This window comes from Crinia signifera, chromosome 2 (genome assembly GCF_055691185.1).
Source record: "Crinia signifera chromosome 2, ASM5569118v1, whole genome shotgun sequence".
Taxonomy (NCBI): Eukaryota; Metazoa; Chordata; class Amphibia; order Anura; family Myobatrachidae; genus Crinia; species Crinia signifera.
The window spans coordinates 167338262-167356486 of NC_139218.1; the positions used below are offsets into that span (position 1 = coordinate 167338262).

The 18225-nt window shown below is 44.8% G+C and overlaps 1 protein-coding gene across 4 annotated transcripts in view; it reads left to right on the forward strand.

Annotated features, from left to right (window-relative positions):
* TNNT2 (troponin T2, cardiac type) overlaps positions 1–18225 on the forward strand; it is a 283358-nt gene that overhangs the window by 197499 nt on the left and 67634 nt on the right. For all 4 annotated transcript variants that reach the window (XM_083173182.1, XM_083173185.1, XM_083173181.1 and 1 more), the window contains 2 exons: positions 9341–9401; positions 11124–11240. In XM_083173182.1, the coding sequence (XP_083029308.1) occupies positions 9341–9401; positions 11124–11240 (178 nt within the window). The remainder of the gene's footprint in view (positions 1–9340; positions 9402–11123; positions 11241–18225) is intronic.

Consider the following 18225-nt stretch of genomic DNA (forward strand, 5'->3'; position numbering starts at 1 on the left):
GACCCGCCAGCAGCCTCGCCAGCGAGAAAACTGAGACGCGCGTGCGTCTCACGCGCACGCGCGTCTCAGTCTCCGTCGCTAGCGTGACGGAAACCCTGTCCGTCTCCGCCTCAGGGAGACGGACAGGGTTAGGGGGGGTTAGTGGGGGGTGCGGGCAGTCGGCGGGGACCCCGGGTTACCGCCGGCAAGCCGGCGGGGACCCGGGGAAACGTATGGAAGCGCCGTAGGAAGGGGATGCGCGCGCCTCTCGTGCGCGCGCGTCCCCTTCTCACGATCGCCATGGCGCTGGCGGGGGATGGCGGCTGGCGACGCCAGCGCCATCCCCTGCAAAGATGGGAAAAGACCCATCTGTACCTCCATCAATTGTCTAAATCTCACTCCATGGTTGGTGGATACTGGACACACTTCTAACACCAACATAGCTGTCAAGGCTGTAGTTATCTGGAGGACCGCTGTCGTACTTTGTCTTCCTTGCAAATGACTGTTGTACAGTCAATTGCTTATTGAATGTTGTAGCGGTGTTCTGACTTCCCCTCTGGGATAATGATGACTCCCAGCAGCAACAGCAGTAGGCATAGCGCTGCAGGATCCTCTGGAGGAATATTGTGGCTCCACTAGGAAGCTAGTTTGCACGCCTGCACACCAAATATTTTACAGATTTTTCAGAGAAAACACCCCAATTTTCGTATATAAGTAAGAGGGGGTGCATTTCCCAGCAGTCAGGCTTACAATGTTTCGAACGAGAAGAAGAAAAAGAGACTGCTTTAGGGGGAACGCACTGAAAGAATAGAGTCATAAAATATAGCTTTTAATTCTTTATTATTAATAATCCCACAATGAATTTATTTGGGAATGCAGCGAAAAAATAGAGGTTAAAATTAGGACATACAAACATATACACACTATGTGCTCAAAGATAAGAAATATGTGTCTTTAAAATTACACTTGAATCCTATCCGAAAATAGCCTGTTAAATTTTAGCCAGTGATGTAGTGTTATACACGGAGAGTTATACCCTTATTGAATAGGTTCTTGGCTACTCTTAATGTGAGAAAATTTCTTATGCTTTCACTTGTATAGACCACCCATTAATGATTTCATCATTTTACACAGAAAATTGAATCACAGAGATATTGGTTAGAGGGAAACTGTTCTCTGTCTTACACCTTTATTGGTGGACAGAAACTTGGTGCCACCTACTGGTGGTTAACCATAACAGTTCTCAGTATGGTACTTAAATGTGATCGTCTCAATACTTATCCTTTGGTGCCACCTACTGGTGGTTGACCAAAATAAGTAAGATTTTACTCAGACTCAGTTTTTTTCTATAATAGTCTGCTGGTTTTATTGGGGGTCACAAGGAAAGAGTACAAGAGGAGATTTTATTATTATGTCTCATTTAACATGTTTTTATAGCACAAAAACCAAAATTCAAAGAGTTTTTAGACAGTATAAATTCCACAGTGTCTTGGGTTTCTTGGAAAGTGTTTAGAGCGCCCAGGTAGGTATACTATGCTATGAAGTGGGATTTAAATTATCCCCTATTTCATCAAGGCAATAGCCCAAACACACCTGTAAGGTGGTTTCTACCTGCTTCACCTCTGGTGTTATTTATCAGCACCTGGGTGGACTAGTGGCGCCCTAATACACTAACATCACAATATTAACATTTTAGGCTAACAGGCATATCAGATAGTAGGTGTTTAGCCAACGCAAGCGTTTCGCTGACTTTCAGCTTTTTCAAGGCCAACCTGTTTGTCCCAGCTGATCGATATTTATCTATATCTCCCACCAATGCAGAGCCTGCGTTGGTATCACATGCATGCGTGATCCAATCGCAGCTCTGCATCTATATCAGTGGCCCTCCTTCTTAGTATGACGTATATGCTGTCCCCGCTCCCCCATCAGATCACGTGATCGGGTATCTGCGTCATGTGGTCGGCGTCCCGTACCAGGTGATCCGCGTCCCGCACCACGTGGTCTGTGTGATCGGTGACGTTTCATGATTATCCGGCGTCTTACTGACGTCCGCGTCATGTATACAGTCACACGATCTCACATGTGATCTTCTTGCGACCAATCATATTGGTCGTGGCTCCGTACCCGGAAGTTGGTCCATAAATTTATCTGTAGCCCCAGCCCTGGAACCGGCATGAAGTATAATGTACTGTGTAAATATGGTTATTAAACCTTTGATATTTATCAACGACATTTGTACATTAGTCCCTTCTGTCCGCAATATCAGAATTAGTCTCCAAATGGATTTCACATAATGGTCCCTCAATAAACTGTGACTGTATTGGGGATTGATCTTATCGATTATCCATAGCTCTTCATTAAGAATATATTGAATTGCCTAAACAGTGCAATAAACATAATAAAATAATAATAAAAATAGTTTTCATGATGTGGTGTGAGTCTAGTGACAAATAAATGAATAAATAGTGCTCTGTGTGTGACATGTGATACATGTGCGATATGTGTGTATATGTATACAGTAATAAATAACTGTAAAGTATTAAAAGGTGATGGTTTGGAAGGGAGGGAAGGTATTAGTGACAACAAAAACCACTGCAAGGTGATGAACACTGTATTACAAAATTATGTGATAGTGTGTGTGCCAAGGAGGAAGATGAAGGGGGAAACACAAGATGTGAATTAGTGTTAATTTAGTGAGTATTGAAATATTATTCCTTAGTGTGAAGGTGTGACCTTTCATAAACGAAATAGACTGTTAACCCCATTGTAGTGTGGGTTCAGTCCCATTATCATAATTGATCTTAAAAATCATAATGACTCCCTATTGGGCCAGATTGCAATGCAATTAGTGTCGTGTAAAGTAACATTTATTTATTTTCATGAAAATCTCAGAAGAGCAGGATTTTCTTATTCAATTTGCAGAGGACATTGAGACCCCATAAAAAAGAAGGGGGGAAAAATGGAAGGAGTGAAAGAGGGGAGGGGAAAAAGGACAGAAAGGCAAGGGGTGAGAGGAAAAGAGAGGATTTTATAGGGGGTATATACGATTATCTAAAAAAATAAGAAAGGAGGGGGGAGATAAAGGGACAAAGGAGTTTTCCATTAGATTAGCAAATATATTAATTGCATTAATGATCTTTTATCGTCTTTTTCCTTTACAGGGTTTCCGGGGTTCGGGGCTCAGGGCCTGCCACTCGACGGTAAGTATATTATATTTATTATGTAGATATGGTAGAGAGTATGTGGGGTGGGTTTTCTTGCATTCGTTGTATGTATTGTCTTTGGAGGGTTTAAGTTGTTTGTTCTTCTTTTATTGGTGAAATGTAGGAGGAATAAAGATAGAACAGATTGATACTGGTATAATCTATCATGTCTCAGATCGTCTCATCAGATGAGACGATCTGAGACATGATAGATTATACCAGTATCAATCTGTTCTATCTTTATTCCTCCTACATTTCACCAATAAAAGAAGTACAAACAACTTAAACCCTCCAAAGACAATACATACAACGAATGCAAGAAAACCCACCCCACATACTCTCTACCATATCTACATAATAAATATAATATACTTACCGTCGAGTGGCAGGCCCTGAGCCCCGAACCCCGGAAACCCTGTAAAGGAAAAAGACGATAAAAGATCATTAATGCAATTAATATATTTGCTAATCTAATGGAAAACTCCTTTGTCCCTTTATCTCCCCCCTCCTTTCTTATTTTTTTAGATAATCGTATATACCTCCTATAAAATCCTCTCTTTTCCTCTCACCCCCTTGCCTTTCTGTCCTTTTTCCCCTCCCCTCTTTCACTCCTTCCCTTTTTCCCCCCTTCTTTTTTATGGGGTCTCAATGTCCTCTGCAAATTGAATAAGAAAATCCTGCTCTTCTGAGATTTTCATGAAAATAAATAAATGTTACTTTACACGACACTAATTGCATCGCAATCTGGCCCAATAGGGAGTCATTATGATTTTTAAGATCAATTATGATAATGGGACTGAACCCACACTACAATGGGGTTAACAGTCTATTTCGTTTATGAAAGGTCACATCTTCACACTAAGGAATAATATTTCAATACTCACTAAATTAACACTAATTCACATCTTGTGTTTCCCCCTTCATCTTCCCCCTTGGCACACACACTATCACATAATTTTGTAATACAGTGTTCATCACCTTGCAGTGGTTTTTGTTGTCACTAATACCTTCCCTCCCTTCCAAACCATCACCTTTTAATACTTTACAGTTATTTATTACTGTATACATATACACACATATCGCACATGTATCACATGTCACACACAGAGCACTATTTATTCATTTATTTGTCACTAGACTCACACCACATCATGAAAACTATTTTTATTATTATTTTATTATGTTTATCGCACTGTTTAGGCAATTCAATATATTCTTAATGAAGAGCTATGGATAATTGATAAGATCAATCCCCAATACAGTCACAGTTTATTGAGGGACCATTATGTGAAATCCATTTGGAGACTAATTCTGATATTGCGGACAGAAGGGACTAATGTACAAATGTCGTTGATAAATATCAAAGGTTTAATAACCACATTTACACAGTACATTATACTTCATGCCGGTTCCAGGGCTGGGGCTACAGATAAATTTATGGACCAACTTCCGGGTACGGAGCCACGACCAACATGATTGGTCGCAAGAAGATCACATGTGAGGTCGTGTGACTGTACAAATGACGCGGACGTCAGTAAGACGCCGGATAATCATGAAACGTCACCGATCACACAGACCACGTGGTGCGGGACGCGGATCACCTGGTACGGGACGCCGACCACGTGACGCAGATACCCGATCACGTGGTCTGATGGGGGAGCGGGGACAGCATATATGTCATACTAAGAAGGAGGGCCACTGCATACAAGATGCAGAGCTGCGATTGGATCACGCATGCATGTGATACCAACACAGGCTCTGCATTGGTGGGAGATATAGATAAATATCGATCAGCTGGGACAAACAGGTTGGCCTTGAAAAAGCTGAAAGTCAGCGAAACGCTTGCGTTGGCTAAACACCTACTATCTGATATGCCTGTTAGCCTAAAATGTTAATATTGTGATGTTAGTGTATTAGGGCGCCACTAGTCCACCCAGGTGCTGATAAATAACACCAGAGGTGAAGCAGGTAGAAACCACCTTACAGGTGTGTTTGGGCTATTGCCTTGATGAAATAGGGGATAATTTAAATCCCACTTCATAGCATAGTATACCTACCTGGGCGCTCTAAACACTTTCCAAGAAACCCAAGACACTGTGGAATTTATACTGTCTAAAAACTCTTTGAATTTTGTTTTTTTGTGCTATAAAAACATGTTAAATGAGACATAATAATAAAATCTCCTCTTGTACTCTTTCCTTGTGACCCCCAATAAAACCAGCAGACTATTATAGAAAAAAACTGAGTCTGAGTAAAATCTTACTTATTTTGGTCAACCACCAGTAGGTGGCACCAAAGGATAAGTATTGAGACGATCACATTTAAGTACCATACTGAGAACTGTTATGGTTAACCACCAGTAGGTGGCACCAAGTTTCTGTCCACCAATAAAGGTGTAAGAGAGAACAGTTTCCCTCTAACCAATATCTCTGTGATTCAATTTTCTGTGTAAAATGATGAAATCATTAATGGGTGGTCTATACAAGTGAAAGCATAAGAAATTTTCTCACATTAAGAGTAGCCAAGAACCTATTCAATAAGGGTATAACTCTCCGTGTATAACACTACATCACTGGCTAAAATTTAACAGGCTATTTTCGGATAGGATTCAAGTGTAATTTTAAAGACACATATTTCTTATCTTTGAGCACATAGTGTGTATATGTTTGTATGTCCTAATTTTAACCTCTATTTTTTCGCTGCATTCCCAAATAAATTCATTGTGGGATTATTAATAATAAAGAATTAAAAGCTATATTTTATGACTCTATTCTTTCAGTGCGTTCCCCCTAAAGCAGTCTCTTTTTCTTCTTCTCGTTCGAAACATCCTCTGGAGGAATCCCAGATAGAAGAGAAGTCAGTTATGCCTGCAGAACTACCACTGATCCGGATCGAGTAGGAAATTGGCGAGGAATGACTTGCTGGTGTGGTTTTAAGGTGCTTGAATACAACAGGATCAAGGGATTTAGGTGTCCCTAAACTGCTTATGGTCCTAGCAACAGTTTCTGAAATAAACAGTGACTTATGAATGAACTTCAGGTGATGCATAAGAGAGGATGTCCTTATGGCAAATGGCCATACCCCTGTTTATTGCAGCTTTACATAAGCTACATATGGTGAGACAATTGTTGTCTGGATCTGAATAAAAATAATTCCAGACCAATGAGGTGTTTTCTTTAGTCTTCTGTCCAGGCATGCTGATGGCCCTTTGCATCCCATGGACAACAACTGTCTTGCCTGGTGCCTCATTTAAGCAAACCACATCACCATCAGCAGCATCCTCCTCCTCATCTTCCTCCTCAGCGCCAGCGACATCAATATCCTCCTCCTGGTGTACAACATTGACAACTTCAATCTCATAGTGAGGAATTGCACTGTGGGTAATCCTTCCAACCTATGCAGTGGTCATGCAAATTTTGGAAGGAGCCACCTCTTCCCGTACAGTGATGGAAAGGTCAGGCATCGCAACCACCAACACCCTTGGACTTTCCTTGGGGATTTGTGATACCATGTCCTTAGAAGGCATAGTTGTTTGCTGTGTTTTTGATGACAGCTTAATCTGTCTTCATTTTTCTAGCGGGGGGAGAAGGAGGGCATAGATCGCAGTGTGAAGCTGAACCACTTTTTATGATGAACATAGGCCAGGGCCTTAGCCATTCCCTGCCCCTCCGTGTCGTAAATGGCATATTGGCAAGCTTACGTTTCTTCTCACATGATTTACATTTTTTTTTCTTCAAGTTACTGGATCTTGGCATTTTGAATTTGACATGCCATCTATGAAGACATTGGGCATCAGCCTTGGCAGACAACATTGATGGCATTTCATGTTCTATGTCATCATGACTAGTGGCAGCAGCTTCAGCACTAGGAGAAAGTGGTTCTTGTTCTTTAACTAGTTTATCCTCCAAATTTTGGTTCTCCATAATCTTTAAAGGCAGTATTACTGCAATGGACTTATGCAGCAGTATCACTAGACTTTAACGGCAGTATCTGTGGCGGAACTGCAGGAGGCAATGGAGTCAGCTGCTGCCGGGTTTTTGGTCTTATGGGGGCGCTTCTCCATTGTCTCCTGCTGTCTGCCGATTCATACCTGCAGTTGTACATCAGCCGACGGAGGAGCTGAGGCACGGAAGCTGCCTTCTCTTCTCACACAGAGACTGAGCTGGCAGCCGACTGACACTAGGGGGAGCTGCTGCACCCAGCTCCTCCCAGGCTGTACGTAGCTGGCAGTAGAAGCACTCTCCTGCACTGCGTGTGGGGGAATATAGCCACACACAGGTAGCCACTGACTGGTGGTTGGGGGACACAATGATTTTATATGTTTTTCCTAGGAAAAGTTGTGTTTATTTAGTTGAAATAGGAGTGTGTGTGTGTGTGTGTGTTTTTTTAGTAAAACAGGTGTGTGCATCTCAGTGAGAGGTGTGTGTGTGTGTCTGAGTGAAAGAGGTGTGTGTGAGTGAGAAGTGTGTGTGTCTGCCTGAAAGGTGTGTGTGCCTGCGTGAGAGGTATGTGTGTGTGTGTCTGAGCTAAAGAGGTGTGTGTGTCTGAGTGAGAGGCGTGTGTGTGTGTCTGAGTGAAAGGCGTGTGTGTCTGAGTGAAAGGTGTGTGTGTGTGTGTCTGAGTGAGAGGCATGTGTGTGTGTCTGAGCTAAAGAAGAGTGTGTGTCTGAGTGAAAGGCGTATGTGTGTGTCTGCGTGAGAGGTCCGTGTGTGTGTCTGAGTGAAAGGCGTGTGTGTGTGTCTGCGCGAGAGGTCTGTGTGTGTGTGTCTGAGTGAGAAGTCTGTGTGTGTGTCTGAGTGAAAGGCGTGTGTGTGTGTCTGTGTGAAAGGCGTGTGTGTGTGTGTCTGCGTGAGAGGTCTGTGTGTGTGTGTCTGCGTGAGAGATCTGCGTGTGTGTCTGAGTGAGAGGTCTGTGTGTGTCTGAGTGAAAGTCGTGTGTGTGTGTGTCTGATTGAAAGGTCTTTGTGTGTATCTGCGTGAGAGGTCCGTGTGTGTGTCTCAGTGAGAGGTCCGTGTGTAAATCTGAGTGAGAGGTCTGTGTGTGTGTGTGTCTGACTGAGAGGTCCGTGTGTGTGTCTGAGTGAGAGGTCTGTGTGTGTATCTGAGTGAGAGGTCTGTGTGTGTGTGTCTGAGTGAAAGGAGTGTGTGCATCTGAGTGAGAGGTGTGTGTGTGTCTGAGTGAAAGGTGTGTCTGTGTGTACCTGTTTTAACTGTGGAGGATGGCAGAAAAAGGTGCTGCCAAACTCCAGTCAACTAGATATTAGCCCAAATTCAAGGAGGGCTCACCACCGCCTCCTAACTGCATAACCTGCATTGTACGGGACTTAACACCCTTTATTCTGGCAAAGCAATGGACGCCCCTGCATGGGAATATAATTTGGCCACCCGCAAGGGAAGAACACACTCGCCATCCTTCCAAAAGGCGGTGTCCCACAATTACCGCTTATGCAATGCTTTGACTGCTGGCTGGTAGCGACTTTCCGCCCATCTGACTTTCAATACCCACTATGAATCGAATCAATTGAGAGAGGGCGGGAGGGCTTCCTAAGTTGGCAAGAGAAAGAGAATCACCTGACCTGGGTCCAGTGACCCAGGTTTAATTACTACGCCCCTTAAACTTCGGATAGGCTACCATTATACCACAAGACTAAGAAGAAGGCTTCCAAACCATGACTGAAAATTAGCATTTACACTGCTTCTAACAAGTGTTCCAAAAGCATAGGGCTCTATTTGACCCTCAACGAGTTTAAATTGTATACCTGTAGATTTAAGCAAAGGAGAGCTCTCCTGGTAAAATCTGTCTTTTTGAGATTTACAGATTTATCCTCTTGGATCCTGGATTATTGTTTTTATTTGACACAATCAATAAATGGCATTGTCTATCAGGTGTCTTTTTCTGGGAACTTTTTTCTTATGGGGAAGGCAGTCAAACCACAGAAAAACACAATTTTCAGAGGTTTGACCACATTTTTACCATTAATGCATCCACCCATAAACTTGTGGAATAGGGAAAAGTCAGTGCTGAAAATCATTATGTTGAACTGACATATCTACCAACATCATGGGTGGCCATTTTCATGCAGTGAATGTTGCACAAATCAAGATGTGGTCATGTACATGAATCTGTAAGTAAGAATAAAATATCTATCTTCTTCATAGGTTGTTCATGCCAAACCTGGTGCCCCTGAAAATCCCAGATGGAGAAAAAGTTGATTTTGATGTACGAGCATTGTTCCTTCGGTTAAGTAATTCTTCATAGGGATTTGTAAACATTAATATATTATTTATTATTCTGCTTTCTTATATATTCTCTTTATTTAGGAGTAGATAATTCATGGTATTGCCCAGTCATATTGAAATTAATTTTTTTTTTTTATTAAAGAACTGATTTTACAAGCTGCCTCATAGACAGCTGCAAAAAAACAACTAGTTTAATGTCTTCTAGGCCTAATGACTGTCGACCTAAGTCTGGTCTGACAGATGACCATTTCCCGTTACATAATGTACTTCTCAATATGCATTAAAGTGAAAATCTGCAATATAACTTTTTTTTTTTTAAATCTAGAAAATAACCTTGGAGTAATGGCAATACTCAGGTTACCCCTTCCCCCATCAAATATTTTTCCTCCTAGAGTAGGCCGGTGGCCATTCCAAATGTGCCGTAAAGTCATAGACCAATTGGAGCATGTGGTCTGGCAGCCAATCTAGAGCCACAGCAGTTCTACTGCTGTGCCCTTATGGTATGTGGTGCCTCATTGGACTGCAGATATCAAACTTGCATGGAGCTGGCCCTGATACAATGTCTCCCATCCATGCATTCAATACTGATGAGATACAGATCATTATGCAGAGTTAAGTAAGTAAGTCCATTTTCAAAATGTTATAGAACTGCACATGCTACAGTATGTACTGACCATGTGATTCATTGTCACCTATTCTCTCCTTTGGCTGAATGCGAGTATGTGGGTAGTAATAGTAATGGGGTGTTTGTCTAGTGTGTATGCACTACCTACTTTTATACCTGATATATGGTTGACAACAAAGCTACCAATCAATGCACAATATATTGTTTGATCATTTGTAAGATTGCACAGTATGTATGCACTATGGGCTCAATTCAGAGACTTGCATTTGTACGCATGCGCGCACACCAGAGCAAACATTCACAAGTCCTGAAACTGCGATCAGAGGAGTTTGCAGTATTAGTGCAGGGTGATAATGCATCGCTGTGGTGGTGGGATGCAACATTTTGTGGGAGTGGTCTGGATAACAGATGTGTCCGGACCCAGTGCCGCCAATGCTGTGAGTACAGCTGTCCCAGCTCATTTTGCCCACCGCAAACCCCACGACTGCCTCCGCTGCACTGCGCTCAGTGCGCTGAACAAAGCAGGCTTATTCAACCCAGGATGCTGGGGACCAATTAAAATGCTGCACCGGCTTTTGAGCCAATCAGAGCTTGTGTTCTGGCAGCCAACCAGAGCAGCTGCCAGTATTGCAGGTGAGCTTTGATTGGCTCAACAGCCTGTGCTGCATTTTAATTGGCCGCTGGCATCCTGAGTTGAAGAAGCCTTTGCTCCGGACCCTCTGGGCTGCAGCTCAGCAGAAGAGGAGATGGGGGAGCAGGAGCCGGGTTATGGTAAGTCAGGTGAGGAGAGTGAGGCCCGGACTGGAAATGAGTCCCGGGCCCCAAAATTCCTGATGGCAGCCCTGTCCGGACCGCTCAAGAGGAGGGCCGCAGCGGCTGCGTGATGTGTGTACCTAGCTTAAGGTTAGTGAAGGCATACGATAGGCAGAACTTCATGCTATGAAGCGTTGTGTGTATGTAGAGATTGCTTTCATTTCAGATGGATCTCTTATGTCAGCTATTTAAGCAGGTATATGTATAGTAGAATTTTTTTTTTAATTAGCTGCGACTGTTTTTGAGGAATCTCTCTTTTTACAGGATATCCACAGGAAGCGCATGGAAAAGGATCTAACAGAACTTCAGACACTTATTGAAGCCCACTTTGAAAATCGTAAGAAAGAGGAAGAAGAACTCTTGTCTTTGACAGACCGCATGGTAAAAATTCCTGACCTTATCCTGATTATATCCCACTTACAGTAAATAATGTATGTTGTAGATAAGTAGAATGCACATTGGCAACATTGACATTTATGATTTCATTTGATCAAATAAGTGTATTAAATGCTTGTGAATGAAAACATCATTAATGTATAATTAAGACTACATATAATGATACAAATACAGTACTAGATTATTTAAAACAGATGATATAATTCAAATTTACTGATGAACTATACTGGATCAATGTTTTGTCTCATGGCTAGATTCCATTGAGCTTTTAAGTTGCTTCCTTTTTGTCCTAGAGCTAAGGGGTGAGATTTAATAGGATGAGAGATTCAGAAAGTGAGAGATTTTGTGAGAAATCTCCAGTTTTTTTAAAGCGGCAATCATTTACACAGCAAAATCAAACTGATTTTGGCGTGTAAATGATTGCCGCTTTAAAAAAACCTGGAGATTTCTCACAAAATCTCTCACTTTCTGAATCTCTCATCCTATTAAATCTCACCCCCTGTCTCTCAGGAACAGTGTTATGATTGGAGCTCCAGGTGACATGGTTGCACTTGCCTAGCTACCCTCCAGTCTCCTGCACCCAAACTCTTCTCCGACCTATAGCATCCCCCTTTCCTAGAAGAATTAGGTCCTCCCAGTACTCAGATGCCCCCAGATTTTCTTAATGACAAGGAAATGGTTGGAGGCTAGGCAAGGCAAGAGGAAGGGCCAGTGGATAAAAGAAACCTACTCCTTACTGTGAATGCACCAATCACAGGGAATAGAACCCCACATTTAGCAAGCCCAGAATAGTAATGGAGTTAGAGCAATCTATGAACACAGGGAGCAGAGCCGGCCTTAGGCATAGGCAAACTAGGCAATTGCCTAGGGCATTTGGAATGCCTAGGGGCATCAGCAGCTTCTGCTGATTAAAATGATATGCAGCATGCCTATATTCGGTGTGTGAGTGAGGCTGTATGAAATAGTGTATTCATGGAATCACTGTTACATAGCATTCCGTATGCAGGTACAGCCACAGTCGCACACAGAATATAGGGGATGCGGTCATCTATTAGAATGAACTTAGGTCTACAGTCAATAGGTCGACCCCACTAGGTCGACTGGCAGGAAGGTCGACCTGACTTAAGGTCGACATGGGCCAAGGTCGACATGACTTAAGGTCGAATTTGCATAAAGGTCGACATGAGGAAGGTCGACTGGTCATAAGGTCGACATGGGTTTTTCACTGTTTTTTGAGCCGACATGTGCCGACAGGTGGTATTTCATGCCCTACCATCCACTAGGGCGTGGTGGGAGAATAAAATAGTGTGCCGAGCGCAGCGAGGCACCGTGCCCGAAGCATCGCGAGCGAAGCGAGCGATGCGAGGGTCCGATTCTCATTGCCAACTGTGTCCATGTCGACTGTGTCGACATTCGGATCAAAAAACAGTGAAAAACCCATGTCGACCTTATGACCAGTCGACCTTCCTCATGTCGACCTTTATGCAAATTCGACCTTAAGCCATGTCGACCTTGGCCCATGTCGACCTTAAGTCAGGTCGACCTTCCTGCCAGTCGACCTAGTGGGGTCGACCTAATGACTGTAGACCTAAATGCAGTCTGACGAATGATCCCATTCCGAATATAGGCATGCCGCATATCATTTTAATCACATTTTGTATGTGCTGGTCATAACAATGCAAATAAGATACATTTTCAGCAAAAAAGGCACCCAACGTTAGCAGAACTGGCCAGGAGCTGCATGGCCTATTGAGGCAAGATGTATGAGGAAACATCTGTATCCAAGCAGAGGCAGAAGTCACAGTGTTAGTGGCTGTCCGAGTGCTGTCTGCGGGTGGGTTGGTTGTGCAATAGTGTTCGGCAAATGTGTAAGGGGCATTGTGTGTGTCATGTATAAATGCATTAATCATTTGCGACATATGTGTAACATGCATTATGTGTGTCATGTGTATAAGGGCATTAATAATGTGCAACATATGTGTAATGGGCATTATGTGTGTCATGTGTATAAGGGCATTAATAATGTGCAACATATGTGTAAGGGGCATTATGTGTGTCATTAGATGTATGAAGGGCATTAATAAAGGTTGGCATAATGTTTAAGGGGCATTATGGTTATAAGGACATTAATAATGTGTGTCATGTGTAAGGGGCATTACTGTGTGGTATTATCATGTGAGCCGAGAGAAAGGGGTAGGGGGTACAGCAGCAGTGCAGCTCTTCTCCTCTGCCCAGCACACACTGCTTTGTGCTGGGTTGCAGTGTGGCCATGGAGGTGCTTAAAATACAATATTTTCTCAGGATTTTTTGAATAATGTGAATAATGTGAGGAGTAATGTATATAAGGTAAAGTGGTACTACTGTGTGATGTAACGTGAATAAGGGACACCATTGCATGATATAATGTGAATAAAGTTGCACTACTGTGTGGCATAATTTGAATTGGGGGTACTATTGTGTGGCCATGCCCCTTCCCAGCAAGAACACACCCCTGTTTGGGCTGCTCACCGAATGTGTGCGCTGTTTCTATTTAAAATATTGCGGGTAGGAGCACCAAAATGATGAATGCTATGATAAGGGTTGATGGTGCTGGGAAAGGGGAGCAAGGTCAGAGGCGGAACTAGTGGCGGTGCTAGGGGGCACCAGCCAAAATCTTGCCTAGGGCATCATTTAGGCTAGGGCCGGCTCTGACGGGGAGCATGTATGATACCCAAACAGAGTAACCATAGAATAACCCGGGTCACTATTAAGGGTCTGCAAACTATACTGTAATGCAGAAGAGGAATGTCATGGGTCTTCCGGCATGCGTGGCTCTGAGGAGGACGCTTTTAAACAGAGCTCCCAGATCGTGGGTGATTAAAAGGCACCGGGCAGCTTCCTCGGTGGCCCCTGACGCCCCCCACGTTACCTTTACACCTGGGCATAAGTGTCGGCAAGCGTCCCGTGGTCGGACCGGCTCCCGTACACTCCTCCGGCGCTGGGTTCCGGCTCCACAACATCGGAGTAAAAGGCGCTGCCTCCATCTTTCGTCGCGGCCTAGCCGACACCACCTAAAACCAGCCCCGCACCTGCCCTCTCCGTGGATCGGGGACTCGGGGAGAGAGGCTTGAGGGAGGAGGGGGTCACGGACCCCGCCGCCGAATCGCCGGGAGACGCTGAGGACGCGGGTACGTCTCAGCTGCTGCCGGCTGTGGGCGCCGCTCTCCTGTCTCGGCGGGGGACCCAGCCTTCCAGTTCTACACCCATCAGCGGTGCATCGGTCGGCTCAAGGAGGAGGCAGTGAGCGGAACAGACTGTCCCTGGGACTCTCTGTGGCGTCAGTGGCTGGCAGGATCCCTCTCCCGCCCTGAGGACACAGACGCAGGTACTTGAACTCAAGCGGGCCTGTGTCCGGGTCCTCCTCACGCCACGCTTGCTAGCTCTTACCGGGGCTGACACCGGCTGCCTAGCAGCCCATACCTTTCATTGCCGCATCGGGCCTGCTCTGGGGTGGGGGTGGCCCCCGCACTGGGCCGGGAGGGACTTGCTGCTTGGTGGTTCCCCTGCCATAACCACCTGCCCACATTGGGTAGCCACTACCCTATCCCATCCCCCCGGGCTTGGCTGCTCTCATCCCGGGCCCGCTCTCCTCCGCTATACCACCCTTGGGCGCTTCCCCTGGGGACCACACCCTATTGACTGGGCCCTCTGAGACCTTCCCACACCACCTGGGGCGCCTGGACAGTTGTTGGCACACCGCCTGGAACGCCCCCACGGCCCTCACTATAACCATCTGCACAGCGGAAGACAGTATTATTCATAAGGCCCCCTTTGCCCCCTTGGGCACACATTGAGGCCGCTAATTAGGCCAAACGCGGATGTGGAGGCCTCCTATGGACCCCTACAGGCCGCCTTCAGTTTGGTAACCCCACATCCAAACGGCTACTGCCACACGGGCAACCCATAACTCATCCCTGCTAACTGTGACTGTCACACCCGGCCAGCAACTTGCCCTGCTCCGACAGTGTTCAAGCCTAACCTCTACTCCTGGTTTTCTATAGGGGCACATACCTTTACTCACATTTTTGTGGGTTTGCCACACTCTGGTGTCTCGGTGAAACAGACGACGTGCCCTCCTACGACCAACAAGGTTCGCCCCTGCCTTGGCCTAAATTCAACAGACACGCCACGAACCCCCAGCGCCTTGCATTCCCGAAAACAACACTCCTGCCGCACACAGCACCTATCATACGGTTGCGGCCTTGTCGCCCACTGGGGGTCAACCGAGTCCGCAAACTGTCACCACCACGTCCTACCCTCCATACGGGGCGGGATCTGTGAGTTATCTACTGTCCATGTACTGCTGTTACATCTCTCTTCAAGTTTGTGATATTTTGTCATAACAGTATTTTCTATTTCTTTATAAGTAATTGGGTAACTTCTTTTCTTAACTTCACACTGAACTAGACTTGTAATGTTTTGAATTTGCTGTAATACGTATCTCTCTGAAATCGGGTGGACACTTCACCACCACTTAATTCGATCTCTATAAGGTTATGTACAGGTTCTTCGAACCCTATCCCTCTACAACCATGGTGAAAGGCAAATCCCAGGGGGCAAAGGCCTCACAGCCTACCGTCACCCCTTCCCAAAACCCCCTCACCAAACCTGCCACTCCTCCGCCCACTCCCTGCCTTTCCCAACTGGTTTCGCAACCCCCAACCTCGTCTACCCCTCTGGCGGCTCCCTCAGCTACGGAGGCAGCCCAAGAAATGCTCCTGATCCTTAAACCGGCCATGAAGCAACAATTTTCAGAATTCAAAACCGCACTAGCCTCGGTGGTTTCCCAACTTGAGATGAACTCAAAACGTATCTCATCACTCGAACAGAGGGTCAGTGACCAAGATGACACCTTGCTGGGGGTTCAATCCTCTGTTGACCGTCATGAAGCAACAATAAAATCGCTTTCAGACAAAATCGACGACCTGGAAAACAGGAACAGTTCTGGGCATACCTGAATCGATTACCGGACAAACCTTAATACGTTACCTGCAATCTGATCTCACTCATGCCTTGGGCCTTACAAATGCGGGCACGGTTATTATAGAGAGGGCTCATAGATAGTCCAGAATGGCTCCAGGCCGTCGACCAACCTAGACCGGTCATAGCTAGGTACCTGAACTATAGAGATAAAGAATCTGTGCTCCGCGGTGGACAGCCGGAAGATTCTGATATTTCAGGACTTCTCTGCATTGGTTTCCCAGAAACTTAGGGAATTCTCCCCAATTTGTAAAATGCTCTTTGACCGCCATTATCAATTTACCTTACTGATCCCTGCTAAATTGAAAGTTACCATCAGTGGCACGGTCCACCTTTTTGAGGACCCTCGCTCAGCAAGATCCTTCATGTCCTCGCTAACACTTGCTGAAAACTCTCCCCCTAGGTCTCCACCCCAGGCTGACCACGGCCAACCTTAAATGCAGACTCCTTTACAAAAGAGAGATACGCGTATCTCAAAAAAAAAAATATATATATATATATATACACCCCCCCCCCCATTACCTTTACCTTCACTTTCTCTTTGGTTTGACACTTTTAATCCTGTTTGCCCTTTACAAACCTAGATCACAAGTACAGTGGTGTATATGTACTTCTATATTCATAGCTTTTAGTCCAATTACCTGTGTGCCAGAGGCCTCAGGTTTATTGTTTTTCTTGTTGGAAAATGTTGAAAATGATAAGGATTGGAGCAATTGCAAAGAACTTTATCGTTTGCTATTCGAATGTTTATTGCTACTTGCACTGTCGTATGTTTCAATTGGTGGACTCGGTTGGAGGATAATAATATTGTTCTTTGACGGGTTCCCTGGAGGCTGGGCTGGGGAACCAGGTACAATGTCTATCTCAATCATTGTTAAGTTGAAGCCAAAACAAGGAATAGGATGATGGCCCAGCGACAGGGTGACATCCCCACCACTATTACAAATGACAAATTAATTGTAGTCTCATGGAAAGCACATGGCCTGAACTCACCTGTCAAACGTAAAAGGATTTCCACCCACCTGAAGTGCCTCTCCCCAGACATAGTATTCCTACAGGAGACGCACTGGACGCTTTCCCAGGGCACCACTTTAAGGGATGCTTGGGTCAGAGAATGTGTCTCGGCTCCTTACAGCTCAAAGAGACTGGGGGTGGCTATCCTTTTCCACAAACGCCTACAATACAAAATAACAGACACCCTGAAGGATGAAGGTTTCTGCTAATAGATATGCTTATACAAGATACACCTTATACACTTTTAAACTTGTATGCCCCGCCTCCCCCAAATTATGCTTTTTACCAGGCCCTCTCAAATTTATTACTACAGCGCACACACCACAACCTAATCGTAGGGGGGACTAATTGTGTGGCTGACTCCTCTTTGGATAGGCCATCCCAACTCACACCTCACCCCTCCACTGGGGACAAGGGAATACACCTCCTCCAAACCATGCACAACTTAAACGACGCATGGAGAATCCTAAACCCTAACGACAAGACATACACTTTTCACTCCCATGTCCATCACTCATTTTCTCGAATCGACTACTTCTCTCAAGCTCACTGCTCACTGGTGTTCTCGCAGTAGATATACATGATATCTTAATCTCAGACCACACCCCTATCTCAGTAACACTTCAGAAACCGAACCCTGAGACCACCACAAGGTTTTGGAGGTTTCCCTCTTCGCTATCTAAATCAGAACAGTTCACCCATCTTTTGCACAACAAGTGGCATGAATATACAGATGACAATCTTGAACATTGGGACGACCCAGCTTTATTCTGGGCTACCTCTAAAGCTGTCCTTAGGGGCCAAATATTAGCCTACCAATCCAAAAAACGTAGGGAACAGAGAGAAAAATATGACTCCCTACATAATTCTGTTTCAGAGGCCTACAAAACTTATGTGGGACAACCCTCTGATACCACCTTCCTAGATCATAAACAGA